This window comes from Corvus kubaryi, unplaced genomic scaffold (genome assembly GCF_017639235.1).
Source record: "Corvus kubaryi isolate FWS band 111438036 unplaced genomic scaffold, C.kubaryi_AGA036_p1.0 37266, whole genome shotgun sequence".
NCBI lineage: Eukaryota > Metazoa > Chordata > Aves > Passeriformes > Corvidae > Corvus > Corvus kubaryi.
This window is the reverse complement of record NW_024581081.1, coordinates 9,315,979-9,341,384: the sequence shown is the minus strand read 5'-3', so window position 1 is coordinate 9,341,384 and position 25,406 is coordinate 9,315,979. Positions and strand designations below refer to the sequence as shown.

The 25,406-nt window shown below is 38.9% G+C and overlaps 1 protein-coding gene across 2 annotated transcripts in view; it reads right to left on the bottom strand.

Moving 5' to 3' along the window:
* Positions 1-23,818, bottom strand: part of RYR2 (ryanodine receptor 2) — a 391,343-nt gene extending 367,525 nt beyond the window's left edge. Inside the window, exons 1-2 of one of the 2 annotated variants that reach the window (XM_042025322.1) lie at positions 23,535-23,818; positions 12,856-12,912 (exon numbers count right to left, since the gene is read on the bottom strand). In XM_042025322.1, the coding sequence (XP_041881256.1) occupies positions 12,856-12,912; positions 23,535-23,582 (105 nt within the window). In that variant the 5' untranslated portion in view covers positions 23,583-23,818. The remainder of the gene's footprint in view (positions 1-12,855; positions 12,913-23,534) is intronic. The other variant, XM_042025323.1, reaches the window with a different exon arrangement.
* Positions 23,819-25,406: the final 1,588 nt, after the last annotated feature.

Genomic DNA, 25,406 nt, shown 5'->3' with positions numbered 1-25,406 from the left:
CACATGGGATACTGGATTTTTTCTTTATTATTAAAAGCTACTTCCTCTAAATCACCCCTGCTCAGTAGTCACTTTGTCCCTGATCAAATGACACAGCTCATTGTTTTCCACAGAAGCAGCAGCAGTTTAGTGCTGAACTCATGCCTGTCCTCCTGAAAACTTGCCAAACATTTAAATACTGCAGATGCCATTTGGGAATGAAGTATTTATTTCTTATCAATAGTTACTGTTTAAATGAAGCAGTAATGTAAATGCATCATTCTACCTATTAGCCTAAGGATGTGAGAAGTAAATCTAGTGGGGAGGAGGGAAGTACTTATGATCCCTTAGGGACATATGCCTCCCATCTACAAAAATACACAGCCCAGTGGGTTAAAGAAAAAAGGAAACAAGTTGGAAGCCTCTCATAATAATTCTCTGTTTCAAAACAAGAAGTTTGGTTTTAAAAACCTAAGCTGAAATGACAACACCCTCAAAGCTAACATTGAAGACTTTTCTGCTCTTATATCTTAGTAATTAAAAATAATGTGCACTTTTTCTTGCCCCTCAATTACAATGAAATAAGTTCTTTCCAGTAAATATTGCTTTTGAAAATGGAACGGAGGTGCTCTGAAAAATCTTAAATCTTATATAAGAAAAAGGAACTATTGCCAAACTTTAAAAACATGACTTTCTTAAAATCGTAACTAAATGGAAAACTTAAAGTTAACAATTTTTCCACCTGAAATTAACAGTATTCTTAGCCAACCTTGAGTTTTTCAGTTTTCATTCCTCAGGGTCTCCAAGCATTAAGGGTCATCACTGAAAGGTAAGAATTAGTGTCAGAACTTCAGAAGCCCAGAGATGCTCACCACTCTGCTACCATCCTCATACTTACAGACACTCCCATCTGCAATGCACAGCTAACACCACAAGCAGCTGGATTTTTTCTCTCTTCCCTAAATCTTTACTGTGGGACTTGCTAACCATGTCTGCTGCCCAGATGGAAAAGGAGCAATAGCAGGTGCCACATAATTTTCTTTAGTACCTGAGGACATTGTCTTCATCTCACTGTCTTTCTAAGCTTGTACTGGGAGCTTCAAGAGCCTTAATTTGAATATTTGACTGGGAGGAAGTTCTCATCACAATTAAATTTAAGCATATGGAACAGCAATAACTATTAATGTTTAGTTTGAATAGAATTCCTATTTCATACTGTTGTTAAATTCAAGACAGCAGCCCACTTTGAATATTAATCAATTCAACAATCTTTCAGAGTTCCTTTTAAATCAAAAATCCACTTCACAGTTCAAGTGACTCTTTACAATAAAAGTCAAATTAAAAATACCTATACTGCTGTTTGGGTTTTGCCTGGTTGCTTTTTTAAACAAACTGCACTTGATAAAAAATTGGTTTACACCTCTAGGATTTACTTTGAGCACTGGCACCTTCTAGCACTCAAAGACAATACGTAATTGGTAAGCACCATTACTGCAAAACTGTACAGGATGCATAAGAGACTTTACTTTGCCTTTTTACCTTAACAATAAAGCATTTAGACTGTTAAGTTTGTCCTCCACCCTAAAGGGTGAGCCGTTTAGCTGTGGCATGTTACAGATTGCCTGTCCCCTCACAGCACTGCATAATCCACCGCCTGTTCCCTATTTGCTCTGCTCACCTACACATGCATGAAGGTCAGGGTTTGAATCCCTTCTCATCCTGCTAGTCCTCACAATACAGGCATACCAGGGGGATAATAAGGGATGGATCTCTTTTCCTGTGCTGCAAAACAGGCAGCCCGTGCAACCATGGAAGATTACACTTTGTTTCTCTCTCTGGCTACAGCGTTGCCCATGACTATCTGACCGCAGCTGCTGTTGACTTCTTTTTTGCTGTCCGGCCAAAAAAAGCTGCACATCTCAACTTCAGGTTTCTTAAGCTCCAACTCAACCACGTCTGTCTCAAATACATGACAGCAGCAACATTTCAAAAGGACAAATGAGAGGGTCAGCCACTAGAGCGCCAAGAAAATATATTGGTGCTTAGTCCATACCATTTCACTTGAGGCACTCTGATCTTCACCCCCCACCGTGTCACAGCAGACTGGATTTCTCTGCCCAAGCAGCATCACCCAGCTGAGCAGAGCCACCACGACCCTCTCTGTGCACTCCCAGCAACGCTTCTGTGGGCTTTCCAACACTGAGCCCAGCCACACAAGCCCCATTTCAGGACGCAGAGACAAAAGTGTGTAGCACTGCATCCACGAGGAAGAAGATTTCAGCACAGCAATGACAACACAGTAAGCAAGTAGCAATGATCTCCCTTCAGGTGAAAATCATAAGCATGTTTGACAATATTGCTAATTCCCCAGACACCTTTCCCAATAGCCACAGATGGAGACAAACAGGCTGCTGCTGCTACAAAGGGTCAGGAAGCCTCCAGAATGCAGGCTACAGACAGACACAACTGCTAGGACCCTTGACTATAAAAAGTCAGAAAATCTGCAATTGCAAATCCTTCCACAAACATACAAATTAAGAACTACAAAAAAGGAAAAGCAGATGGGGGATGTGAGATTATAGAAAAAAACCACAGAGAACCCCGGCTACTGCTAAAAGAAACCCCATAGATTTTTCAACAGTTCATTCTATTGCAAGACTGAGCAATAGATATAAAAAGTACTGAACCTTTTGCATAAGCCTACCAAAAAAATTACAATCATTGCAAATGCATGTAGTAGTATTTTCAGTTATGATTCACTGCCCCTTCTAGTACCAGAACTAGGGTTTATCAATTAAAAGTTGCACACAGTGGCTTCAAAAAAAATGCAACATTTCCTCACTCAATATCCACTGCAGCTGAGAAACTCAATTTGCTACCGAATTCAGTGTCACCAAGCCTGAGACTAATTCCTCCAAGACACAAATTGCTACAGGCTGACAGCACACAACAGAAAGAGGGAAAGCATGTTCTTGTCCTCTTCCTTTTCTGTTATTGACCGCTACTAGAGATAAAATACTGAACTAAATGTACCCCTTGACCTTCAGTTATTCCTTCAGTTATTTTTAAGTTGTTACATAATCTGTAGTAAATACAGCACAAAAAAGCACTGCTATTAAGGATAAAAGCAGTCTAGCCTGTTTCTCTGGGAGCACTGATGTAGAATACAAATGATACACAGATTTTTGAAACACAATGTGTTAGCAAGAGTTAAGAGTTTTAGAATAGCCTCTCTTTTCAGATAGCAATGTCTACTTTCGACTGGAATTTGTATTTCCTGAGTAAGGTAAACTTCTGGCATTAAATCACAAGTTAAGTCTTGCATAATTTCTTTTAATTATTCCTTTTAAGGCATCATTTTTGTATTTTAAGACTACAGAAGGGATCTTCAAAAAAGAAAACTAAAAAAAACCCCACAAAAATATAAACCAGTAACTGGATACAGTTTTTATTATTATTTTTATAGCGTCTTTCCATCACCTGATGTGAACTAAATACTTTGGCAATTTTATGTAAGGCATGTTAACTCTGAGTCATCTGCAACTATGCTCTTGCATACTAAATAAGCTGAAAACAGTTGGTACTGCATGCTGAGTGACATCCCTGTTTTGCTTAAATCTTTAGACTCCATCTTCATATGGTATATCTGTTCATTTTAGAAACAATGTATTACAGGTTGTTCATCTTTGCTTCTGTTCACCTTTTTTATTCACTAATACAGATTTGCATTCCAGTTTCAGGTGAGTCATTAAATCCAGTGAAAATGCCAGCCTTGGTTCTCTCTGGGACTTAACGGCAGCAATAAAATCATCTTTTGTTCTTCTTACAACCTAGTAATACCTTGAGAAGAGATCTGTGTAGTAAGTTGACTAGGAAAACAAAGACAGAAGATTTGGCTAGAAAATCTTCCTTGAACTGTACTGAAACACAACCTGAAAATCTTGAGCTATGCAAAGCTTACTAAAGGCAGTTTCCACAAATTAAAAAAATCTATTGCGTTAAACCACTGAACATTTTCCTTACTCAAATTTTTAGCTACAAATTCATTGCTTTCCAGAACACAAAACCCAAAATCTGTAAGATCTTATTAATTCATTGTTCTTTCATTGTTTTGCGTGTACTAACAAATCACGGTATCTAACAAACAAATAAAAAAGCCCAAAAACCAAACTGAGTTATTCCTGTTCTCACAGAATAGACAGCATGACCAGATTTTAAGAATTAATTACCCTTCCTCTAAATATTTCATCCAGAATTTTCTACAGTAATGATAATATACTGAAATTCAGGGAGGGAACTGATAGCTAACTACAATTCAAGATTTTAGAGTCCAAATTACAAGTGTAATTTATGCTAGCATTAAGGACCTTTCTTTCTCATTGCACATGTCTTCATGACTAAGGATGGTCATCCTACATCCAAATGCAAATTGCAGTGTGCTGTGATTTCTCATCCAGAAGGTATCTTGTATTGACATAATACAGCACCAAGGAAATAACATTTAAATAAGCCAACTTTTAAGTACAATTAAAAGCCACACTGACTACCTCTAGTATTGGTACATATGCAACACAGGATGGCAAAACAATTCTACGTACATGAAACACAACACATTTTGCAGGTGCACGGAAGAAACATAAGAGTTAAAAATTACCTCCAAAGCCATCTCCTTGGAAACATTCTCTAAGAATTCCTACATTTATTCTGTTCTAATTACAATTTCTTTTTAGGCACTTCAGGAAATTCCAACTTTTTTAATCAGGGCAGACAAAAAAAATCCCCCCCATCTTGTTAGCCTACCTTCCTTCTTCTAACAGATATATGGAATCAAAAGAAATAACTTCTGGCATGTACATTCATAGAGACGATACAGATGCCAAACTTTCTTTCAGGTTTTACAGTACATGAATGGAGCAGACAACGCTTATCCATTAATACTTGAAGCTTGGGACAGTTCAATGAACAAATTTGTTGCTGTTTCTGCTCATTTAAAACAAAAAATTCTACCCAAATATTATTTTATATGAGGATGTGTATGCTCCCACACCCCTCAGTACAAAAGGGCTCAACACTTTCAGGTCTCTAGGATGCATGTTTTATAGTTATTATTTGGCTATGCAGTTTTTCAGAATAATTGCCACATCCTGCTTTCATCTTTTCCTTTAAGAATAGCTTCTCAAAAAGAACTTCTTCCCAGTCTTTTTATTCTGATATGCCATGAGCACAGAAATCGTGACGCATTCTACTTTAAATTAAATATTACCATTAAAGACCAGGCACTATTTCAAACCAATCAGGCAACCACAATTTAGAACTTTCAATTCAATTACTACAATGTATCTGTTTTCCAACTATGCTATTATTAGCAGTATTATACATTTTGTACAAAGACATCTTCATGTTTCTGATAACCACTGAGTAAGTTGCAAATAAATTCACCTTTTTTTGTTCGGTCTTCTGTCCATTAGGCCGTGAATCTCTGCACTGACTTCCAGTATCCTCCCACATAATGTCTGTATTGTGTGTCCTCATCTTCAAAGGCACAGCCCTCCAATTCTCCATATTTGAATTCACCATTAATCCAGAGGAGCTCGGAATGAACCCCAAGATACCCTCTGTGCTCCTGGGCCCACTACTTCATTTCCCTGTCCCTTCGTCTCATCTCAGCATTCCCCTGCTCTTTCAGGCAGGAATTGTGACACACTGAGCATTTGTACAGTAGCACAGTGGCACCCTTGCCTCAGCTGAGCCCTCCAGGCACCACAAAATACAATCAATAACAGTAATTAATTTTGTCCCTTGTTTCCTCTTTTATCCAACTGCTGTGGTCTTTCTTCTGACAACTGAATCTACATTGTAGCTCCTCAGGTTTTGTCTCACTAACAGAGACATCTATTGTTCTCTCCTTAGACCTAGACCCAGTTCTTTAAGAAAAACACACCAGTTGGTTCTCTTTGTTCAAATTCTATCCCAAATTCATTTCCTTCAGGTATACTTTCATTACTAATTTAAGGCACCATATGCTACTTCAAACTTAAAGGTTAAACAAGTAAGAGACAAATACAAGAAGTGTTTCAGAATTAAAATACCAATGTAATACGGAAATTTTTTTTTCCATATGTATATATTTTCTCTTATCAAACTAATGGCTGACAAGAAGTTCCAATCCGTACCCAGGGCAGCAGATCCTGCAGTATAAACTGGGCCTTCTGACAATGTTTTAAATTATTTCAAGATTCCTATTGACATTAAACACTGGAAAATGCTCAGAAAAAACGTTCATGTACTTTCATCCATACTCATACACACATACACACCCACACAAGCAGTCAAGAGTCCAACAAAGCCAGAGCTCTTTTGGCAAGACAAACCTCAAATCAAAATTAGTGTTTTGTTCTAGCACCACTCATCAACCATTTCTTTCTATCAGTCTGTTAAATACTGAACACCTACTGCTAGACAGAAAATGCAAGTCTTTTCTATGTAACCATCTCTAACATGACTATTTAAGAGCTCCCATTATGGAGCAGAGACATGAATGTGGAGAAATCACAAGGAACTGGCACCATTTTAAGTGACTACCAACACACTTTGAGCAAAACCAAGTCAAATTTGGGTTAAACCAGAAGCAGGTCATCTGCACTAGCAAATCACATCACTACTACTTGCTTGCTGTCACCAAGGCAGCACCGCCCAAGAAACATTAAAACATCTTATCAAGATGTGCATGTTTTAGTATCATGTCTAGCACTGAAACAGAGCCAAACACAGCCAGATTTGTTACAGCTTGTCTGACAGTTTAGGGACCCCATCCTCACCCAGGAAACACTGACAGGAGAATTGCTTCAGTTTAGAGACCCAAACGCGGAACTCCCCTATTTCAGGTTAAAAGTCAGATTGTGACAACTCGTGACCTGGACTTAAACCATTCAAACAGTGGAGGAAAAATCCAGATTTGCAAATGCAAACAGATGCAATATATCTGTGCAACTATCTAAAGACTCCAAATACTTCTCTGCAAAAGACTCTTCAACATTTATTTCTCTCAAATCAAAGCTGACTTAAACATTTTAAATTTTGTATCTTCTCATTAAGAGATTTGCAGAAATAATAATTCTCCTTGTTCATTGTAGCCATCAGATTTAATTGTGCCTTTTAATTCCTCTGATAGTGATTAAGTATTTCACATACATATTTTGCATTTTCTACAATACAAACTAAGTGTTCTTTCATGCAATCTTTTTCTTCTCATACCAAAGTCTCTTCTGAGGTTGCATATATAGCAGTTAGGTATGGTTCTTAAAAAAATGTAGGTAGCTTCCTAATGAGAAATACTCATTTTTTTTATTGCTTTCTCATGCTGTTTCTGGAAAATAAAGAAAAGCCATGTGTCAAAAGGTCTTGTAATTCACTCTGATGTCCAGAGTTGGAATAGGGTAGATTTGGACTGACAATCAGAATTCTGAACATTTAAGAGTACTCTAATCACTGATCATTTCAATTCTGAATGTGAATGACTTTTCTTAATTAAGTTCTTCTAAAAGGGTACTTTTATTCATTATGGAAAAGTCCTGTAGTCATGTTATAGGGCCCAGTTCATGATGTCATAGACAGCTCATACTGTCTTGCTGGGATCAATATAGGTTCTAAAACTGTTGATGAGCCCTGAACTCAGGGCTGAACTCCAGAAATTACTTCTTTTTTACCCCTCTCTAGGTGGACATTCCAAACCCTGGAATAAATTGCCCCTAGACACTATGAACTCTGCATCTGTGGAGAGTTCAAAAGCAAAATGGACTAGATGATCTTGAGAGGTCCCTTTCAACCTCAGTGATTCTGTAAAAAATCAAAAAAATGTCAAGTGTTGCATCACTAACAATTTTGACTATTCAGACTTCATTAATCACCAAGACAACCCCAGATCAATTCAAACACCTGCTCAGTGCCTAGGAACAGCCAAAAATTAGCAGGAAAACAATGATGGTTGTAATTAATTTGGACTTGATAGTTTTGATCAATCAGTCTCTAGACAATTTACAGGGAGTGGAATGAGACTTCATCTTCAAACTATGGATGGAAATCTGGGTATGAATTCCCACACTGATACACACTTTAACAAATCCAGTTTTAGCAGCAGAGGTAGAGGATATAATGATTTTATGTCTTAGTTTAGCTGAGGTTTTCTCGACCTAAAAAGGGTTCTGAGGATGGTTCTACTTTCCAACAACACGGTACTTAAGCTGCTTCTTCAGAGGATGAACTTTTGAAAATCAGAAGCCACACTGCCTTAGCCAATGTCCTGCCAGTTAGACCACACATTCTGTCTAGTAGTAAAAATATATTTCGTCATTGGACCCCCATAATCTTCACTCACGAACACCAATACACATAGAGGTGCTTTCTACAGAGATTCTTAGCCAGGTATTAGGATAGAGTGGCAAGAGTTAATTGAAGACTAAATTATTAAATATATTTCAAAGATCCCAAATTCCTCATGCAACAAGTAGCCTGAATCCATAACACTTGTTCCACAGGTGATCTTTACAACCTCTAGCCAAACAAAGTGGCACTTAATTTCTCAGTTTCCTGGACTCCACTATCTTTCAAGTCCTCCAATCAGATTTCCCTTCCTGATCCAAAGAAAAAGCTAAACCCAAGAGAAAAATGAATACCACAGTATTTGTTGTTTAAAAATCAATCCATATTTAAGTTAAATAGTTATGAGCAGTCATAAATCATTATATTGCTCACGATTTACAGTTATCTTCCAAAAAAAAAAAAAACCAACCACTTTTCAGTCTTTATCTTGCAACCTCCAAAACTAAAAAATTGCTTGATTTATCTCCTTTGTTTAACCCAGTTTGCCAGCAAAACCATGCCAGATGAGCTGTGCAACTAAATCACTGAAATGTACCAGAACATTGCAACAAGATTTCTAGTGCCCAAAGTCTGCAGAGTGATAAAAATAAAACAAAAGGAAAAAAATAAAAGGAAAAAAACTTTAAAAGAAAATAGAAAAATAAAAAAGAAATGGAACTTTGCAGGAAGCTCAGTAGTTTAATAGCTGCCAGAAGCAACCTTAATAACACAACATGCTGTTAAAACAAACAAAAGGAACTCCAAACCCCAACAAACAACAAAGCCACAATCTAAAAATAATATTTCTGCATAAGAAAAGTTGAAAACAATACTGGAGAGAAGAGCTGTACACTGCATTGGAAGCTGTACCACAGTTTCACATATGTCACGTTGACTAACGGGTGGGAATGATACCTCTGTCAGCTAATCTCTAATAATACTTTGTCCCCTGGATCATCTCCAAATCTCCTAACAGCACCTTCTGTCAACATCCAAAGTCAGTTCATGAGCACCCCATTGTGCTGCATCAATTACAATATTTTGAATTGACACATCTCTGAATTTCAAAAGCTCACAATGGACTTTGTGCTAACTTCAGCTAGAAAAGAGTGCCTCTCTACAATTATTAACATACTTCAGCACTGGGCTCATCACAATGTTCTGACTTTCTGTATGCTATTTGCCTCTACTTCTTGTTAAAAATGATTTCAACATACATCATGTAAAAATCCAATCCTTGGCACAAATGACGAATCTGAAAATATAGCAGGCAAACGACAGCTAAGAGCAGTAGCTATCATCCCTAGATCAGATATTAAAAGAACATTCTTGATGTAACCGAAGTTACACAACCAAAACCTGGTGAATTCTAACACCGCTCCCTTTCTCATTTGAATTCTCTTACACATCCAGTGGAAAAAAATCCTTGGCCACCAGGAGTTGTGAACTCAGGAACTTCTTTAGAGTTGAAGTAAAATGTTCATGTTTCCAGCAGAACCTGACAAAAAAAAAAAGTCAGGCAAAATGAGAGAAGTGCCTTCCATAGACCAGAGGGTTTGATGGGAGAAGCACAATCCATTCCTGACAAGCCTTCTCTTTGTGCTGAGAAGTTTGAACCTGCTGCAACTAAAAGCAAATGGGGAATAAATTTCTCCTGGAAGTCAGCCCCAAATCTGTGTAGTCCACTTCTGATCTGTTTTCCATCCTGCGGGATTGAGTAAGAGTGATGAAAATCTCTTCTGCAATGAGACTTCCCTCACCTCATAAAGTGTGGAAAAAATGGGTATTTTGGGCTACCTTCCAGACCTGTAGTATCCAAGTTCACCCAAATTCTTTATTCTCTGATACAAACTTTGGTACAGTTTTCAGAAAATGCATCCAGTCTTAAAAAATGTATGCATTTATGATTTTACTGTATTGTACCTCCTTACCGAGAAATACAGATTACAGATTAGAACTTGCTTTCTACCTCGAGGGAAAAAAAACCCAAACCTATATTTGTTAAATATAAAACTACTATGAGTTTAAGATACGATGCTCTTATCTCTTTAGGGTATAAAATCTTTATTATGAAAATATATTGCACTTTAAACAAATGCTAAATTTAAATCAAGAAAAATATTAACCTTTACTTCAGCAAGAGTTGGATTAGGAGAAGAAAACAATAGTAAGTCAGTTTTAAAAGAGAGCAAGAGGTTGTTTATACATCCTTCAATTTTTCTCAAGATCATCCTCTTCAAGACAAAGTACTACCATTTTGGGATCACCACTCGAGCTCTTCACAACAAAAGAGATATATGTTTTGGAAAGAAATGTTTCAATTCCAGGTATGGGTTACTTTAGATATAAAAAAGATTCCAAAAACCCCATACACAAATCAAACAGCATCAAGAAAACCAGAAGAGAAAACTAGACATTTTCACACAAGTATCACTATTTTCTTAACACTGATAAAATTAATTCCCATGTTTAAGGAGAAGAAAAAAAAAAAAACAAACAACCTGCTATACAGCATTTTAAATAAACATGGTCATGAGACCATGCCATCACTTGTAGTAATTAGTTTCCAGTAGAAGTTCTGAACAAGACAGTTGGAAACTGTAGAATAAAATATATGCAAGGGTTCACAGAAGGTTTGGTTATGTGAATGGAAAATCCAGTAAATATGAAGAAACTTACAGACTATTTCAGCAGGAAATAAGATGGAAAAAGTCTATTACCAGATACTGCCATGCACACCATGTGTAATCAAAAAAACTAGTTGAAGATCTTTCCATTTAAGCCTTTAAGTTTTACTGGAAGACTAGAGCTCAAGCACTGGACTAGGCAGATTAGATAAATATGAGCAGAAGGCATATTCCTATGCCTATATAATTTTTTCATTATATATTCTGCTCCACTCCAAGTGCAAGGTAAATTACTTGTATGAACTCAGAAAACTACCAGACGCATTTTAATGTTTGCCTGCTCTCTACAATGAACTTGAGAGTACACATAATTTTAGCTATTTCACCACTGCCACAGTTAATACATGAGGCTGAAAAAGCAATCTTGCACAGCAAGAGCTCAGTTCCACCAAGTGCTGATATTCCTAAAATGGACTTTAGTAAGGCTTTGCAGACACCAAATAAAAATCACAGGTGTGCTGCTGATGTTTCAGAAACTTTGTGACAAGATAATTTCTTACCTTGAAGTATAATTGATACTTTCTTCAGTAACTCAACAAAAGTAATTGCAGTGGTGAACGCTTCAAGACAAACAGATCTCTCAACCTTGTAATACAGACCAAGTAAAAAGACGTATTTTTTTAAAGGTATTAGTAAAAATATGACACCAAAAGAGTAAAAAAAATAAATAGGAAAAAGAAGCATTTTGCATGTATCTACTACCTAAAAAGCGGTACTCCCCCACAGCATAGGTAACTTCCTGAGAAAATTAAGCAGTATACATAATCTCAAATCCAAATTAGAGTGGACTTTGGGTTCCATATGGTGGACATAATAAAATTTATTCTGGACACAGCAAAAGCACACTGTTAACAAAAACACACAAATGCAACTCTGCAGGAATATTTAGCTTCTTAACGAAGACATCAGGGAGATTTGTAGAAAAAGAAAAATCTAACTTTCTTCTCAGAAAAGAAGAGTATATGAGGGATTATTACCTTTGCTGAACTGGACAAGATGATACAGCTGAGTAGCAAAGTTGGAACAATTTACCATTAGATGTAAATATTTTGACAGACAGTTAGCAACTGCACACAATTTCAAACTAATTTTGCAAAAGCCAGGTCACACACTTCTGGCACCTAAGCAAGATAAATATTTAATTGTGCTAAAACGACAGACAAGGACATGAATTCAATACATTTAGGCCATTATATACAACAGCACACAACGCAATTAGTGTATGATTCAGCTCTGGTTAAAATCTAGAGGAGGCTTGACATTAACATCAGCAAGAACAGAACCAGACTTATAAAAAATATACATGATCATAATACAGATCTTGCAGCTATGGACAACAAATCATTTCATGGAATATTTACTGTATAAAGAGTAGATTATCCTGCTAGACAATGATTCAATTAATTTAATTCAGATTGCAATATTGTTTAAGCAATAGGTAAGAGAGCCAGGTTTTTATTTGAAGCAGCCTTTGTAATACAGGATTTGTTTTTAGGCTTCTGGCCAAAAAATATATATGTGCCATAAGTATTTTCTTCTAGACTTTTGTTAATAGAATAACCTTTAACAACCTGCTATACCAACCTGCCTGTTTTATGTATTTTTTTCATTTAAAAGATTTATTCCTTAGGCAAGGAAAATGAGATCCAGCCTGAAGTTTTGAAAGGAATATAATTATTTTCTTCAGCTGATTACTCTGTTTAAAGGTATACGGTAAGGTTACAAACCCATTTCACTCACAGAACTCCTTGTTTCTCTGCCCTTCCCAATAAAACAAATTCTTAGGGTACAACCACTAATAGCCAGCTGTAACTTTTGAGTAGGAACTTACTACAACAAAGTGCGCTTCCCAAGCTCTAGATGTGGTTCCAAGTGTCAAACTGTAATTCTGTAACAGACATAAATCATCATGAAAAACCTCACTCATCAACAGAAGTCACAGAGTTACATAAAGAAGTGATTTTGTTAGCACTCATAATCCCACACAGTTCACCACCCAGTCAACCTCATTCCTTCATTGAATGTGTTCTGACTCACGTTAGTTTCTTTTGTTAGTAAATCACAAAGTGCAGCAAGGCCTTACTGTGTAAACAGAAATGCAAATGCCATGCATAAGAAACAAATGTCCCCCATCAAGTTCAGAAGGTTGAGCACTTCTTATACACTATATTAATTGGATTACTTTACAGGATTACAGCCTCAGAAAACTGATACAGTAACTCTCACCTAGAGGTTTTCCCAGAGTCAGCAGTAGGCACCTCTGTGCAGAGGGCCATAGTAAGCAGTTCCTGAAGTCAGGCACAGGATGTTTGCAATGAGCTGATTTACCAACTCTGAGGGACAACCCCCAAAACAAACTGGTTTTGAAGGGAAGAATATTGTCACTGATGTTCTTTTATCTTTACAGCTTGTCAAGAGAAAAATAAACTGTAGAACAGAAACCAGAATAAAAAATGGGTGTAAAATAGAAAGTATCTAATGCTGCCTCAGTAACAGACTTCTAATATAAGGAAAGAAGAAATTCAGAAAATTCAGCTGACATACAAACTATAAGATAGAATCCAACTGGAAATTTCAGAATAAAAAGCAGCAATACATTACTTCTGACATAATCACAATAAAGTGATGCTTGTAACATTTTCAACAAAATATGTCAATGTTGCAGCTTGATATACCTTTAAACCACATCCATTTTATTTTCAGTAGATTAAAAGAGGTATGAGAATTCCAAAATCAGAGGGGAGGAAAAAAAAAATCGAGTATGCTTTCAGTTGCTTGAAGTCAATACACAAATGTAAATATCTCAGCATTTTAAAATGCAGGTATACAGTTTTTTGCTGAATTGAGCAACACATATCTCCATTCACCTTTAGGAACATGAAAATCTAACTCTCACCACCTAATTACTGATTTTTCACCTCTCACTCATGGAAAACAAAACTGTTACTTCTTGCATCTAAACTTAAATTACACTTTCTATGCAAAAGCATTTTCTTTTTTTTCTTTTTTTTTTTTTTTTTTTAAGAAAAGACAGGCAAAAAACTACGCCTCTCAAAAGGATGACAAAGCTCACCTGTAAGTTCTGACATCCCTCCCTCCTACACTCCATCCCTCTCCCTTTCTAGACAAATTCTGTTCAGTTCAAATTTAAGATTTTGGAGTCTTTCGGTTCAACAAGATGAAGCTTTCCAGAGGTGAAGCATGCAAAGGAATAGGAGAAAGAAAAGGCAGACTAATCATACATCAAGAAAAATGATGTTCTGAATACATTTTACTGAAATTCTCATGATAACTTCTCACCTACTTAGTAAACTTTGTGACATTTTTAAAACATTTGTTTTCTTATTCTGAGAGAGAAAAAAAGAACAAAACTTTGACCTTGTCCTTTGTCAGATCAAGAAAAAAATGAAAAAGAAAAAAAGAAATAAGAAAGAAAGAAATTCCAAATTTAAGAGCCCCCATCAGAAAAAAATAAAAACCTTCTATCAATTTGAATGAATTCTTAAATTCATAACTACAGGCAATAGAAAGTCCTACCACAGGCTTGGGTTGAAGCTGTGGCACACTTAAAATCAGGAAGAGCCATCAAACCCAATATTGGAAGACAGGGATCTCAGTAGCTCTGACAAGACCAAGGAAAAGCAAGAGGGATTAAACAAAGTTTTGGACTCAGATCTTGAAACCCCAAGGAAAAGCAAATTAAAATGAAACAGAAGATAGAGTACAGAACAGAGTACTCTTCTTGTACAAGATGCTGCTAACAGATTCCAGAAATGGACTTGGAGGCACAACATTGCAATATTCTGAAACTATCCAAGAATGCAACATTTCTTCTACAGGATTTCAGGAACCATCTCATATCAAAGAAAATTTACAGGATATTTCTACAAGAACCCTGGTCAGATCAAAATGGAAACCAGGTCTCTGTTGATTCTTCTTCCACTAACGTACCAGTATCAAAAGCAGTAACTTTTTAAATGCATAATTCATTGCATAAGACATATTAGAAGAGATTAAAGACTAAATAATGGCTGACATATCTGAACAGGCAGTCAGACCATCATTTAAAGACCTACTGAAAAACATCTTAGGGTATGAATCATTAACTCACAAGCTTACCCTACTGAAATTCAGTCAACAATGATGGCATTTGAGTTTTCTGGATTTACCTGTGCAGCCATCATCCTCCTGCAACTACTACATACTATACTAGTGGCTTTTCTTTTGCTCACAAGCTTTTCTGAAAGACCTACTACATAATTACAATAAACTAGGTACACTGCTTATGTAGGCAGCTGAGCCCAGCAGAGTCAGGTGGAACAGTGCAGGAGTGGAGCCAGTGTGGCTCAAAGTCAAACCCCAGCAGATTCGGCATGGCACAGGATAAACCTTTGCTTTCTGTGTTAGCTGGGGCAGAAAAACACCCCAAAACCCACATGTATTTAATACAAGCTTTTAAATGAAGATTAATCCAACTCTTAAGTAATACAGGGCTATTAAAGTACCTGTAACATCAGAGGAAAGAAAGAAATGGGGATGGAGAGAACCTTACTGAGTATTTCCCTGCATTACTTTTTTTTTTTTTTTCCCCTTGCATGGAAAAGAGAATATGCATTCTATCTGCCCAGCACTTGCAATAAAGACTATAAATGCACATAACTGTCTGTGCATTAGCATTGCAAAACCCACTACATAAATGGGCAGAAAATAGACAAAAATATGAAGTCACATGATTGATGCTTATTTTTTGGCATATCCCCAGTGTTAGGAGTACACAGGATTCTTGTGACTGTTGCAGGGCTAGAAATTCTTATCTATCTGTACAGGTATTTAGGTTTCTTCTGTCACCATTAGAACCAAATGCTTTTACAAAGATTGCTTCAGGATGAAGACCATGTGCCTGCAGAGAGAGGTTTAATGATCTGGCTTGTGCTTGGCATGTTAGTTCTAACTAAATTATTCCATTTTTCAGCTAGGAAATAAACACACTGTAGGTGATGTTCAAATGTTTATCAGCGTGGCTGCATTCCTGATGTACGATGAGGCTCAGTTACCAGCGCATGGATCCTTCTATCCAGCAGTTTACTGAGTCTTATGCAGATCTATCCAATTGCCTGGGCTTACTTTGAAAACTCTTCAAATTCCATTCATTCCTCCACTGAAATTTATACACAAAGAATTCTGCTTGCCCATCACGGGAATGAAGATGTTCATACACCAAGGGAAATTATCTGGCATATTCAGCAAAGGAAGATACATTCCTCTTTCTCATTTTCCTTTTTCTGAAGCCAAAGAACACATCCCACACAAATCCCAGGTACTTGGTTTTTTCCAGCTTCGCCTGGTTTAAAAGGAAGGAATATAGCTGTAAGAGACAGCCATTTCTGGCTTGATTCCATTAACACAACTCCACATTCTGGCAATCCCCAGGAAAACTCACAGACAGCCAATGCAAATTTTGTGTTGCTTCCTTTCATCATTCCTTTGAAAGAAGGATTTAAGCAGAGATATACTTCAAATTCAGTGCACTCAGTTTTCACAGTAGAATTCCAGAGAGGTTTTCACTGAGGTAGACAGATAGGACATGCCAGTGTTTGGCATTTGGTTCTGCCAGCTAATATCCTTCAGATATTATTTCCCACAGTCAAGTAAAAGACAACCAGGTAATACAAGTCTGTTGTTATGCAGCATTATTACTCAAATCCTCTGGGAAGCTGTCTCACAAAACGCAATGATCTTATCACTCCATCTCAGTGACAAAAACCTTGTCCTGCACCAAAATGTCATCCATGTTAAAAATTAACTGATCCATGCATCTTATGGAATGATACCTTGTAGATTTTTGCCAAAGTCCCTCTGGAAAGTCTACTGAATTACTAGGAAACCTAATATACTTACACTTTTCTTCAAGCACATGACAATTATAAGGAAGTCATTCCTGACTTTGGTAAACATTAAAGTATGCCACAACACAGAAGGAATGACATCATCTTTTTATTTAAAATCTAATGTAGTTGCTAGTGTGAATGCTCTTATAAACACATCAATATTACTTTCAATCTGACCATTATAGCATTATAGAAATTGCAGCTGTCACATAAGTTAACACAGCTCATGTTATGACACCTTATCTATCATATCTTTCCCTTTCCTAACAGGAGGCATCAAGATACCAGGTTTTTTTATTAAACAATTCTGAGAAGCTAAGAAAAGCTTCTACTAAATCACATGCCTCAAAAACATTTGTTCCAACCTATGGTAGCTGAGTAACATCACTGGGCTTGAGAAGAAGCAACATATTTGAAGAGTTTAAGCCCTTCACCTCGTAAGCTGCACCATGGTTATTATGTTAAAAAAAATAAATTAAATAAAAAAGGTTCTTTAATAAGTGAATATATAATTAGTTAATGAATCTCACACTTAATAACCAGGGAATATAGCATAAAACTACACGGTAGTAAAACCACAGGGGAGTTCCTGCTAGTCTTTGTTAGGAAACTGGGGTGACCTCTCATGATGGTGCAGGCAGTGCCCTTAAGCTGCTCTATTTCTTCCAAGGAGAACAAAGAAATACCACCGCTGTGCCTCTGATGGTCACAGAATACTGCAGTAAGCTCCATATTGCTGTGGTTGCCTATAAAAGGCTTAAACTGTTACCAAAACTAGTTCCTTTATGCCTTTTCTCAGTTAGTGAGATGCATCAGGCAGCCTCACCGGCCCCCCATTTCCAGAGTGGTACAGACAACACAGCCAGACACGGCTTAAGTGCCATACACCTGCAAAACATACTACAGGTCTTTAGCAGAATACAGACTGGAGATGAAAAATTATGCCATGCTACCCTTACTTTGGTATAGGGAGAAATTCCAGGGTATAACTGTGCCAAACAAACACAGTAAGAAGTTAAAATTCTTTCATACACCCTGAAAAAATGTGGTCAATTTTACAGTTCAAAGGTTATTTATGTACTAGTACCATGACACCAAATGAAACAAATTTATGTCACTGAAGTTTTATTAGGAAGTATAGGAATATATATACACTTCTTGACTTTCCTTCTGTCATCCACACAAAGCTTCATTTGAGTCAGACCAGGAAATTTAAACAAAAGCCTAGGTGTAATTCAGAAAACAAAACCAAAATTAATGCAGATTTTCAATATGAACCAAAAACCAGAAGAAAAAGGATTTGTCTTTCCAGTTTAATATCCATACTTCCTGGGGTCAGTCCACCGTCAGTATTCCTCCGATTCAGAGAAATACTTCAACAAATCCGTATCCTTGCTAAAGAAAGACCGGTGTATTTTCTTGAATTAGAATCATCCTGTGCACTTTCCACACAGCCATGTAAGAGATAAAACCGCCTTTAAAAATATGCCTGTAATAATATAGCACGTACATAGAGAAGTCAAAGTCAGACATAGTTCTGAAGACCATTCTAAATCTTGGGTCAGAAATTAAGTGGTATTCTCTCTTTACAGTCTGTCCTTATTTTAAGTGCCTACAATGGATTTTCCTCAGGTCTTCACAATTCCAAAAAGCAGGATGCATCAAAACATCTTCGGACTCTGAAAGGAAATGTAGCTCTGTCTCTCAAAACATCAGTCAGCCAACTTACAGGCCTGTCAAGAAACTTCCCTGGTGGACCAACTATTTGCTACAGAGTTTCCTCACCTGCCTTCTCACGCATCCAGTACAGACAACTTCCAGATGCAGAACACAGGACAAGACAGTACACGCACTAGACAAGTGATTTCATCCAGTAATAAAATCTTAAAGGTGGTATAAAATGTTTGGCAACCAATTTTAGGACCAAAAAATTCATATATAAAATGTTCATGTGTAATTCCCAAAGAAGAAATGGACTACATGTCCTAGCTAAAACCCCTTCACTACAAACAAGCCATCCAGCTCAATTCCAAAATAGATTTTGAGATCATATTCAGTATCTGTACTGCAGTGCAGTGCCTTAGAGAGGAAGGTACAATTGCTGCAATCTCAGCCACACCACCCCTCACATGAGCTCTTAAACAGTGGTCTCTTGTGCCAGCCCCTGGTGTATCTTCAAAAGTCACATACTGACAAGTACAAGAAACACTTTTTAAAATAAACAAAGGATATCCAAAGTGAGTTTTGGCATTCTTTCATTGTAAAATTGCTTCTAGTAGCCAAGATTGCTTTTGAGTATTTTCTTCAGTGCATTCTGGCAATCATATGTTTGATGACTGCAGCTACCAGAATCTCATATATTTTGATAAACCCCTGTAAAGATAAGCAGCACATGAAAAGCGTTGAGGGATTTAAAGAAAAAAAATCCGGCTTTTTTTTCTATTCTGTTTCACTGAGAGATTCACATAATTCTACTACTGTTTATTTATTTATCTTACAATAATCTTCAGATCTTGTTTCTTCTGGTTCCTTTTGTGTCCTCTAATTCCACAGAATCTTCGTGTAGGATGGCACATAAGCATATGACTTTTAGTCAGATTTAAAGTGGCAATCATTGTTTAAATGCTGCCGTAATGAGGAATATCTGGAATAGAAGACTCTGAAATCACAGAACTGCTGTCCTTGAAAAGTAAACACATAGCATTCTTAATTTTAAACTTCTCTGCCATGAACTTCATTCTTTTGTTATCTCACATATAAAAACCCAGCACTAAGTGAACAAAATCTTTTGCATATCAAACATGAATCCTAGGTAATGCTTAAATTTATTTCAAACTACTCTTCCACTGCTGCAAAGCACACTTACACTTTCCACTGGCAGTCACACTCAGAACTATTAAATCCATGAGGAAAATAAGGCAGTACACAATACATTCACACAAGCAAAACGTCCTGTTTTACTGCAAGCTAATTAGAAAATGAAAAAAAAAGAGGCATTAGAAGAGAGTGCAACATGGAACATCAGCATTCCAACCTAAAAAAAAAAAAAAAAAAAAAAGATGAAAAGAGATGACAACTCCATCGGTCCTGGGGAACATGTGCTGCTCATGCTGATTATGCTTCTGATTCCTGACAGGCATGGTAGTCTTCACTGTCTCAGAAGACAGTGAAAAAGACCATAACCCTGTCAGCACTACTTCAGTGTGTCCTGTTGGTGTCTCCTACCACAAACAGCTAAAAGCAGGCCTTTCTCTAATTTAAGAAACTCCACAACTCCAGAAAACCATACACACTGGCATCAGGAACATCACAAGATCAAACAGCTAAATTACGCATTTCTCATCACTTTTAGGTACATATTGCTCCTGAAAGTCAGGACACCTTTAACAAATATAAGGGACAAATATAGGCAGTATTTTTTGAAACCCTGCAACTGGTTTTAATCCTCTCACCAGCTTGCCACCCCACTTCTTGCAAAGGCTTTCCCTTATGGGGCTTCTGTGCCTCAAAAAACAGTCCTTGCATGTATGTATTACGGAAGGAGCCTATGCATTTAGGGGAAAGTCTTTTCTGTCTTCTCCTGGAACTTGGAATTATTTTCACTCTGGTCAAATTACACATCCTGAAAAACATAAAATAAAATAAAAACAAAAAAAAAAGGTGATTCCCATATCAGCTATAAATGTTTTAGATTCTTGACTGTAAAGACTGAACAGTGAAAGTCTATTTTGCACATACCTTTGGTCTTCCTAGTATTTAAAAAAAAAAAAAAACAAATTCCTCTACAGGGTAGAGGTCCTCCCTGAACACACAGCTAACAAACACACAGCAGGATACTTGTTCCCCTTCACTTCTCCTGCACAGTATGTGTGCATTCCATGGGAGAAGTCAGGAGGATGTATGTCCAAGCCTAAAAAAGGCCACACATAATACAAGGTCATCTCCACCTAGAGCATTCAGCAAACTAATGAGGGAGATCCCAGAGAAGCATGTAATTCACAGGACTAGAGAAGAGTTCCTTGAGCTGAGCTGAACAGCACAGAGCTGAGCTCCAGCCTGTCCAAAGTTGTCTCAAACAACGTAAGCTCTGACTCTTCCAGAAGTACAGGGCATTCACAAGTTGCGTTCACCTCTCAGAAGTGACGTATCAAACTCAAATTATTCCCAAAGAAACAGAAATCCATCCTAGCAGCAGAATTTGCAGGAGGTAGTGCTTAACACCACTTTACCAAAACAAAAGAACCCACAAAAAAAAAGCTGCAAGTAAAGAAGAGAAACCATTAGACATAAGAATGTGTGGAGAAGAAGGAAAATCGAAATTTCCAATCAAAAGGTGGCAAAAATACAAGTTCAGTTTAGTAGCTTAATGCAAATAAAGGGCATTTTTAATTGAGTAAAATCTCATGTGCATATTTAAACATTAAAAAATATAGTGTTTACATTCCAGGGTAAACTCTAAAGATTTAAGGAAGTTTATCAGGTCCTACCAAAAGAAGAAAATATGAAGAGCACTGTTTACATGTAGTAGGCCTATAGATGTCATCCTGAAAGTATTCAAAGCACAGAATGCTTTTTGCTTGCATACGGTGTTCTTTAAAAAGTTCTAGTTTATCTACAAAACATTTATGAATCCATCTGTCCCTAATTGGTATTTTTAAAATACATAACCAAAAAGAAAAACTGCAGTAATTAACAGGGTAATATCAAATTTCCAGTGCTTTCTACCAATAGCATTCAGAAAGTTATGCATATCTAATAGCTTTAGAGACCACTAATCCAAGATTTCTAAGAATAGACAGATGGAAGACTACATCAAAAAAATATGTCTGAAAGCAACTGACTTTTCCAAGTAATGCTCATAACTTGGACAAAGTGGAAGGAAGAGTAAAAATCACTGCTAGCATACCACTACAGATTATAGACTCCAAGCTTCACATGAAACACGTTTCTCAGGCCTTTTTTATTAAACTACACAATAAGCCTCCCCCAAGCGTCAGTTTACCACATTCAAGGTCATTTTACCACTGTACAACATTCTAAACATTTTTAAGTATTATCTAAGACTGGGTTTGCCAAATCTGTATTAAGCCTGACACACATTATCAGGAGTGCTGTTTTACGTAACATGCTGCTGCTGTCAGGTGCTGGAGTTTAACATTACTGTATATGTGCTGATTTATATTAGCATGCTCACTGCTTCTCCTTCCCTATTAAGCATTCAGATAACATGAACTAAGCTTAACACTCAAGCCTGCAGTAAGGCTGCCATTGTACAAGTCTTCCAAAAATCTTTACCAGTGACAAGTACTAATAAAAAAACTCTCATAAATTGAGATGACAAATTATCTTTCACAGAAGTATTTTTCTGTTTTTCTGTAGGTGTTAGGCAACACTACAATACAAGTCACATAATGCTGACAGGAAAAAAAAGTTGCCAATCTCCATGCCAATGTTGCGTAACAGCTGTATTTCCTGTAAAAGCAGATTGTCCAAGAATCTTCAAACAAAAAAACCTGAATATTAAGGTGTACATCTGCTATTGTACGGTTTCTGATAGAAATTTAAGACGACTGAGATCCAGGATTCACAATGCTGCAAACAGCATACGAATATGTTTCACATACACTATGTGGCTGTCTTTCCACTCCTCTTTAGATGTATTTCCTTACAAGACATTGAACGTGAACATTTTCTAAATCAGACTGTACGAAATAAAAAGGAAGTTAAGCTTTATCCTACAGTCCCAGTGTTTTTAGCGGTACTTAACAAATGTCTCAGCAATTTTTCCTCAAACTGTAACACGGTTTGTATATTTGTATTTGAAGATGCCCATCTGCAAAACTTGCTAGGATTGTGCATATTAACGGCACTTGGGAGATGGCCGAGAAGATAAGTAAAAGCACTGCTTGAAGAAACATATTCCAGCAAAGCATTAGATGCAGCACTCCCGCTGTATTAATTAAACGGAAGGAAGAAATGCTCTAGCGCCTTAACATGCTCTGGACCGAAGTAACGAAAGGATGCGCACGCCAGAAAAAGCCGTTTTAGTCTGTGCCCGGCGAGGAGAACGCCTGCAAGTTAGTGAGAACCTCCGTGGAGAGGGGACAGGGTGAGAAAGGTGCTTTTTTTCCCCAAGCCTATTTTTGCAAAGGGAGTGTGATTGCAGCTTTCGCGCTGGGGACGGCTGCTCGGTGAGTATCTGCAGTACGCGAACACATCGGCGGCCGGGAAGGCAGAGCGGAGAGGTGCTGCTGGGGAGGCGGCGCTCGCCCCTCCCGGCTGCCCGTCCCTCACCCTGCCCGGGGTACCCCCACCGGGGCAAGCACGGCCGCCTGTCCCTGCCGCTCATCCCGGCACGGCCAGCAGAGCGGGCGGCCGGCTATCGCCCCCCGCCCGGGCACGGGGCCACACGCTGCCAGGTGGAGAGGGACGGGGCCGGGGCTCCGGAGCCCGCTCTGAGCGCAGCCCGGGGCGGCGAGGGCACCGCGCCCCCGCCCCCGCTGCCCCCGCCCGGCTCCCACCCTGCCGGTCCGGGCGTCGCCCCCCGCAGCCCCCGGCCCGCCCGGCCCCGGCGCCTGCCCCGCCACGGCGCGGAGGTGAGGGAGGCAAGCGCGGCGCTTACAGTTCGCAGGAACTGGATCTCGTCCTCGCCCTCGCCCCCCTCGGCCATGGCTCCCCCTGTCTCTCCTTCTGCCGGGCGCTGCTCCCAGTGCCCGGGCGGGCGGCGGTCGCTCCCCGCGGCGGGGTGGCGGCGGCGGCAGGAGGCTCACGGCCGCTCCGCACCGGGCTGGGGCTGGGGCTGGGGCAAGTGCGAGGGCGGCGGAGCCGGCGGCCCCAGCCCGGCCCTGGCTGCGAGCGGGGTGCGGATGCCCGTGCGCCTGCAGCAGGTTGACAGCGCTGCCCGGCTGCCTGTGTCTGCTGCGGGGAGGGGGTTGCGATTAACCGGGGGAGGAGGGGAGGCGGAGCTCCCGGCCCCCCCGCCGCTGCAGGTGATCCGCAGCCCGCTCCCTCCGCACTCCAAACGCGCCGCCCAGCGCCGCTTGCCGGCGCTCCGCGGAGAGGCGGCTGCTGCCCGGCGGGGGCTCGGCTCGGCTCGGGGGCGCGCCCGGGGCGGCGGAGCCGGGGCTGGGGCCGGTGCTGGTGTTCACCTCGCACGGCCCGAGCATGGGGCTGCCTCAGCTCCTCCGGGAGTCACCGGGAAGGCCGGCCGGCGCCGTGCCTGCCTGGGCACGGCTGTCCCGCAGGAGTTAGGTGTGATGTGCTGCAATGAGAGATACCTCAGGAGAGCGAGAATTAAACGGCTCTGTGCCAGTTGGTTTTTTCCAGCCGACTGTAGTATCGGGGAGAAGAGATGGAAGGTACAACACGGCTTCACCGGGTGTTGTATTTGAGCCATCGTGTGAGTGAGTTTAACCCAGCGTGAATGCAAGGCTTTAAAATACCATTTCCTTGAAGGATAGCTACCATGCTTTTTCCATAGGGTAAAGCCAAAGGTTGCCACGGAATAGCTCATCTTTCATGAGCATTCGTGCAGATCATACCTTACAAGGACGCTTAAGTCCATCAGGGAGGATGCTTGGCCTTCAGAAAAAAGTCTGGCAAGCCAGAAAGCTGCCAGACTTCTACCAGCAACAGCACTCTGAAACAAGTATATGGCAGAGAGCCTCTGCTAGTGTGATGCAATGGTCATGTGGGGAGGACAACAGGGTATCTTAAAAAAGAGTAAAATTAACACTGGATCATTGACACAGTGAAATGTGTGAGGGGCATGTAACTGCAGAAGGCTTCTGAAGGACCCAAACTGATAAACATAATGAAATCACAATTATTTTTTAAACAGACTGTGTGGCTACCATAACAAAATACGTGGAAAGTGTCGCTAGAGAAGCCATACCCATAATCTGTAGCTTTATGCTGTTCAAGGACATCATGAAAAAGTGTGGCACTATGAGATTTTATCATTACTTCCAGCAGTGGAAAACCTGTTCTTCTGACAGATTGGAAACTGCAAGAACAGTCATGACCCATAAGATCTCTACAGCAAGTAATGTATGAATGTTTAATATAGAGGTTCTGAAGATGAACTCCACAGTTATGACAGCTTAAGCATTTCCTCTATAATTTCCTGGTTCCAGTTACTACTAACTTCAAGTGATTTTTACCTCTCAAGCTTACTACTGACTGAAAATATTTTTTTCTAAGAATGATAAAATAAAGACATTTTTTGACATTGTTCGTTCACATTTAATTCAAACCTCTTAAAGATCTCTTCTCCAAATTATTTAGACTGAGAGATATTTCTTGAAATAGACCCCAATTATGAAGAAAAGTCCTGATTTTGGATTAGTTTAAAAAATTAGGTTTCGTTAAAATGCACTGAGAAAATATCTTTTATCCTACTACACTATCCCTTTCTCCTGCTTAGCGCACAAGTCAGTTCCAGCACAACTATTTGTGAATGTATTTCATATGGTTGTAAATCTCAATTCACATG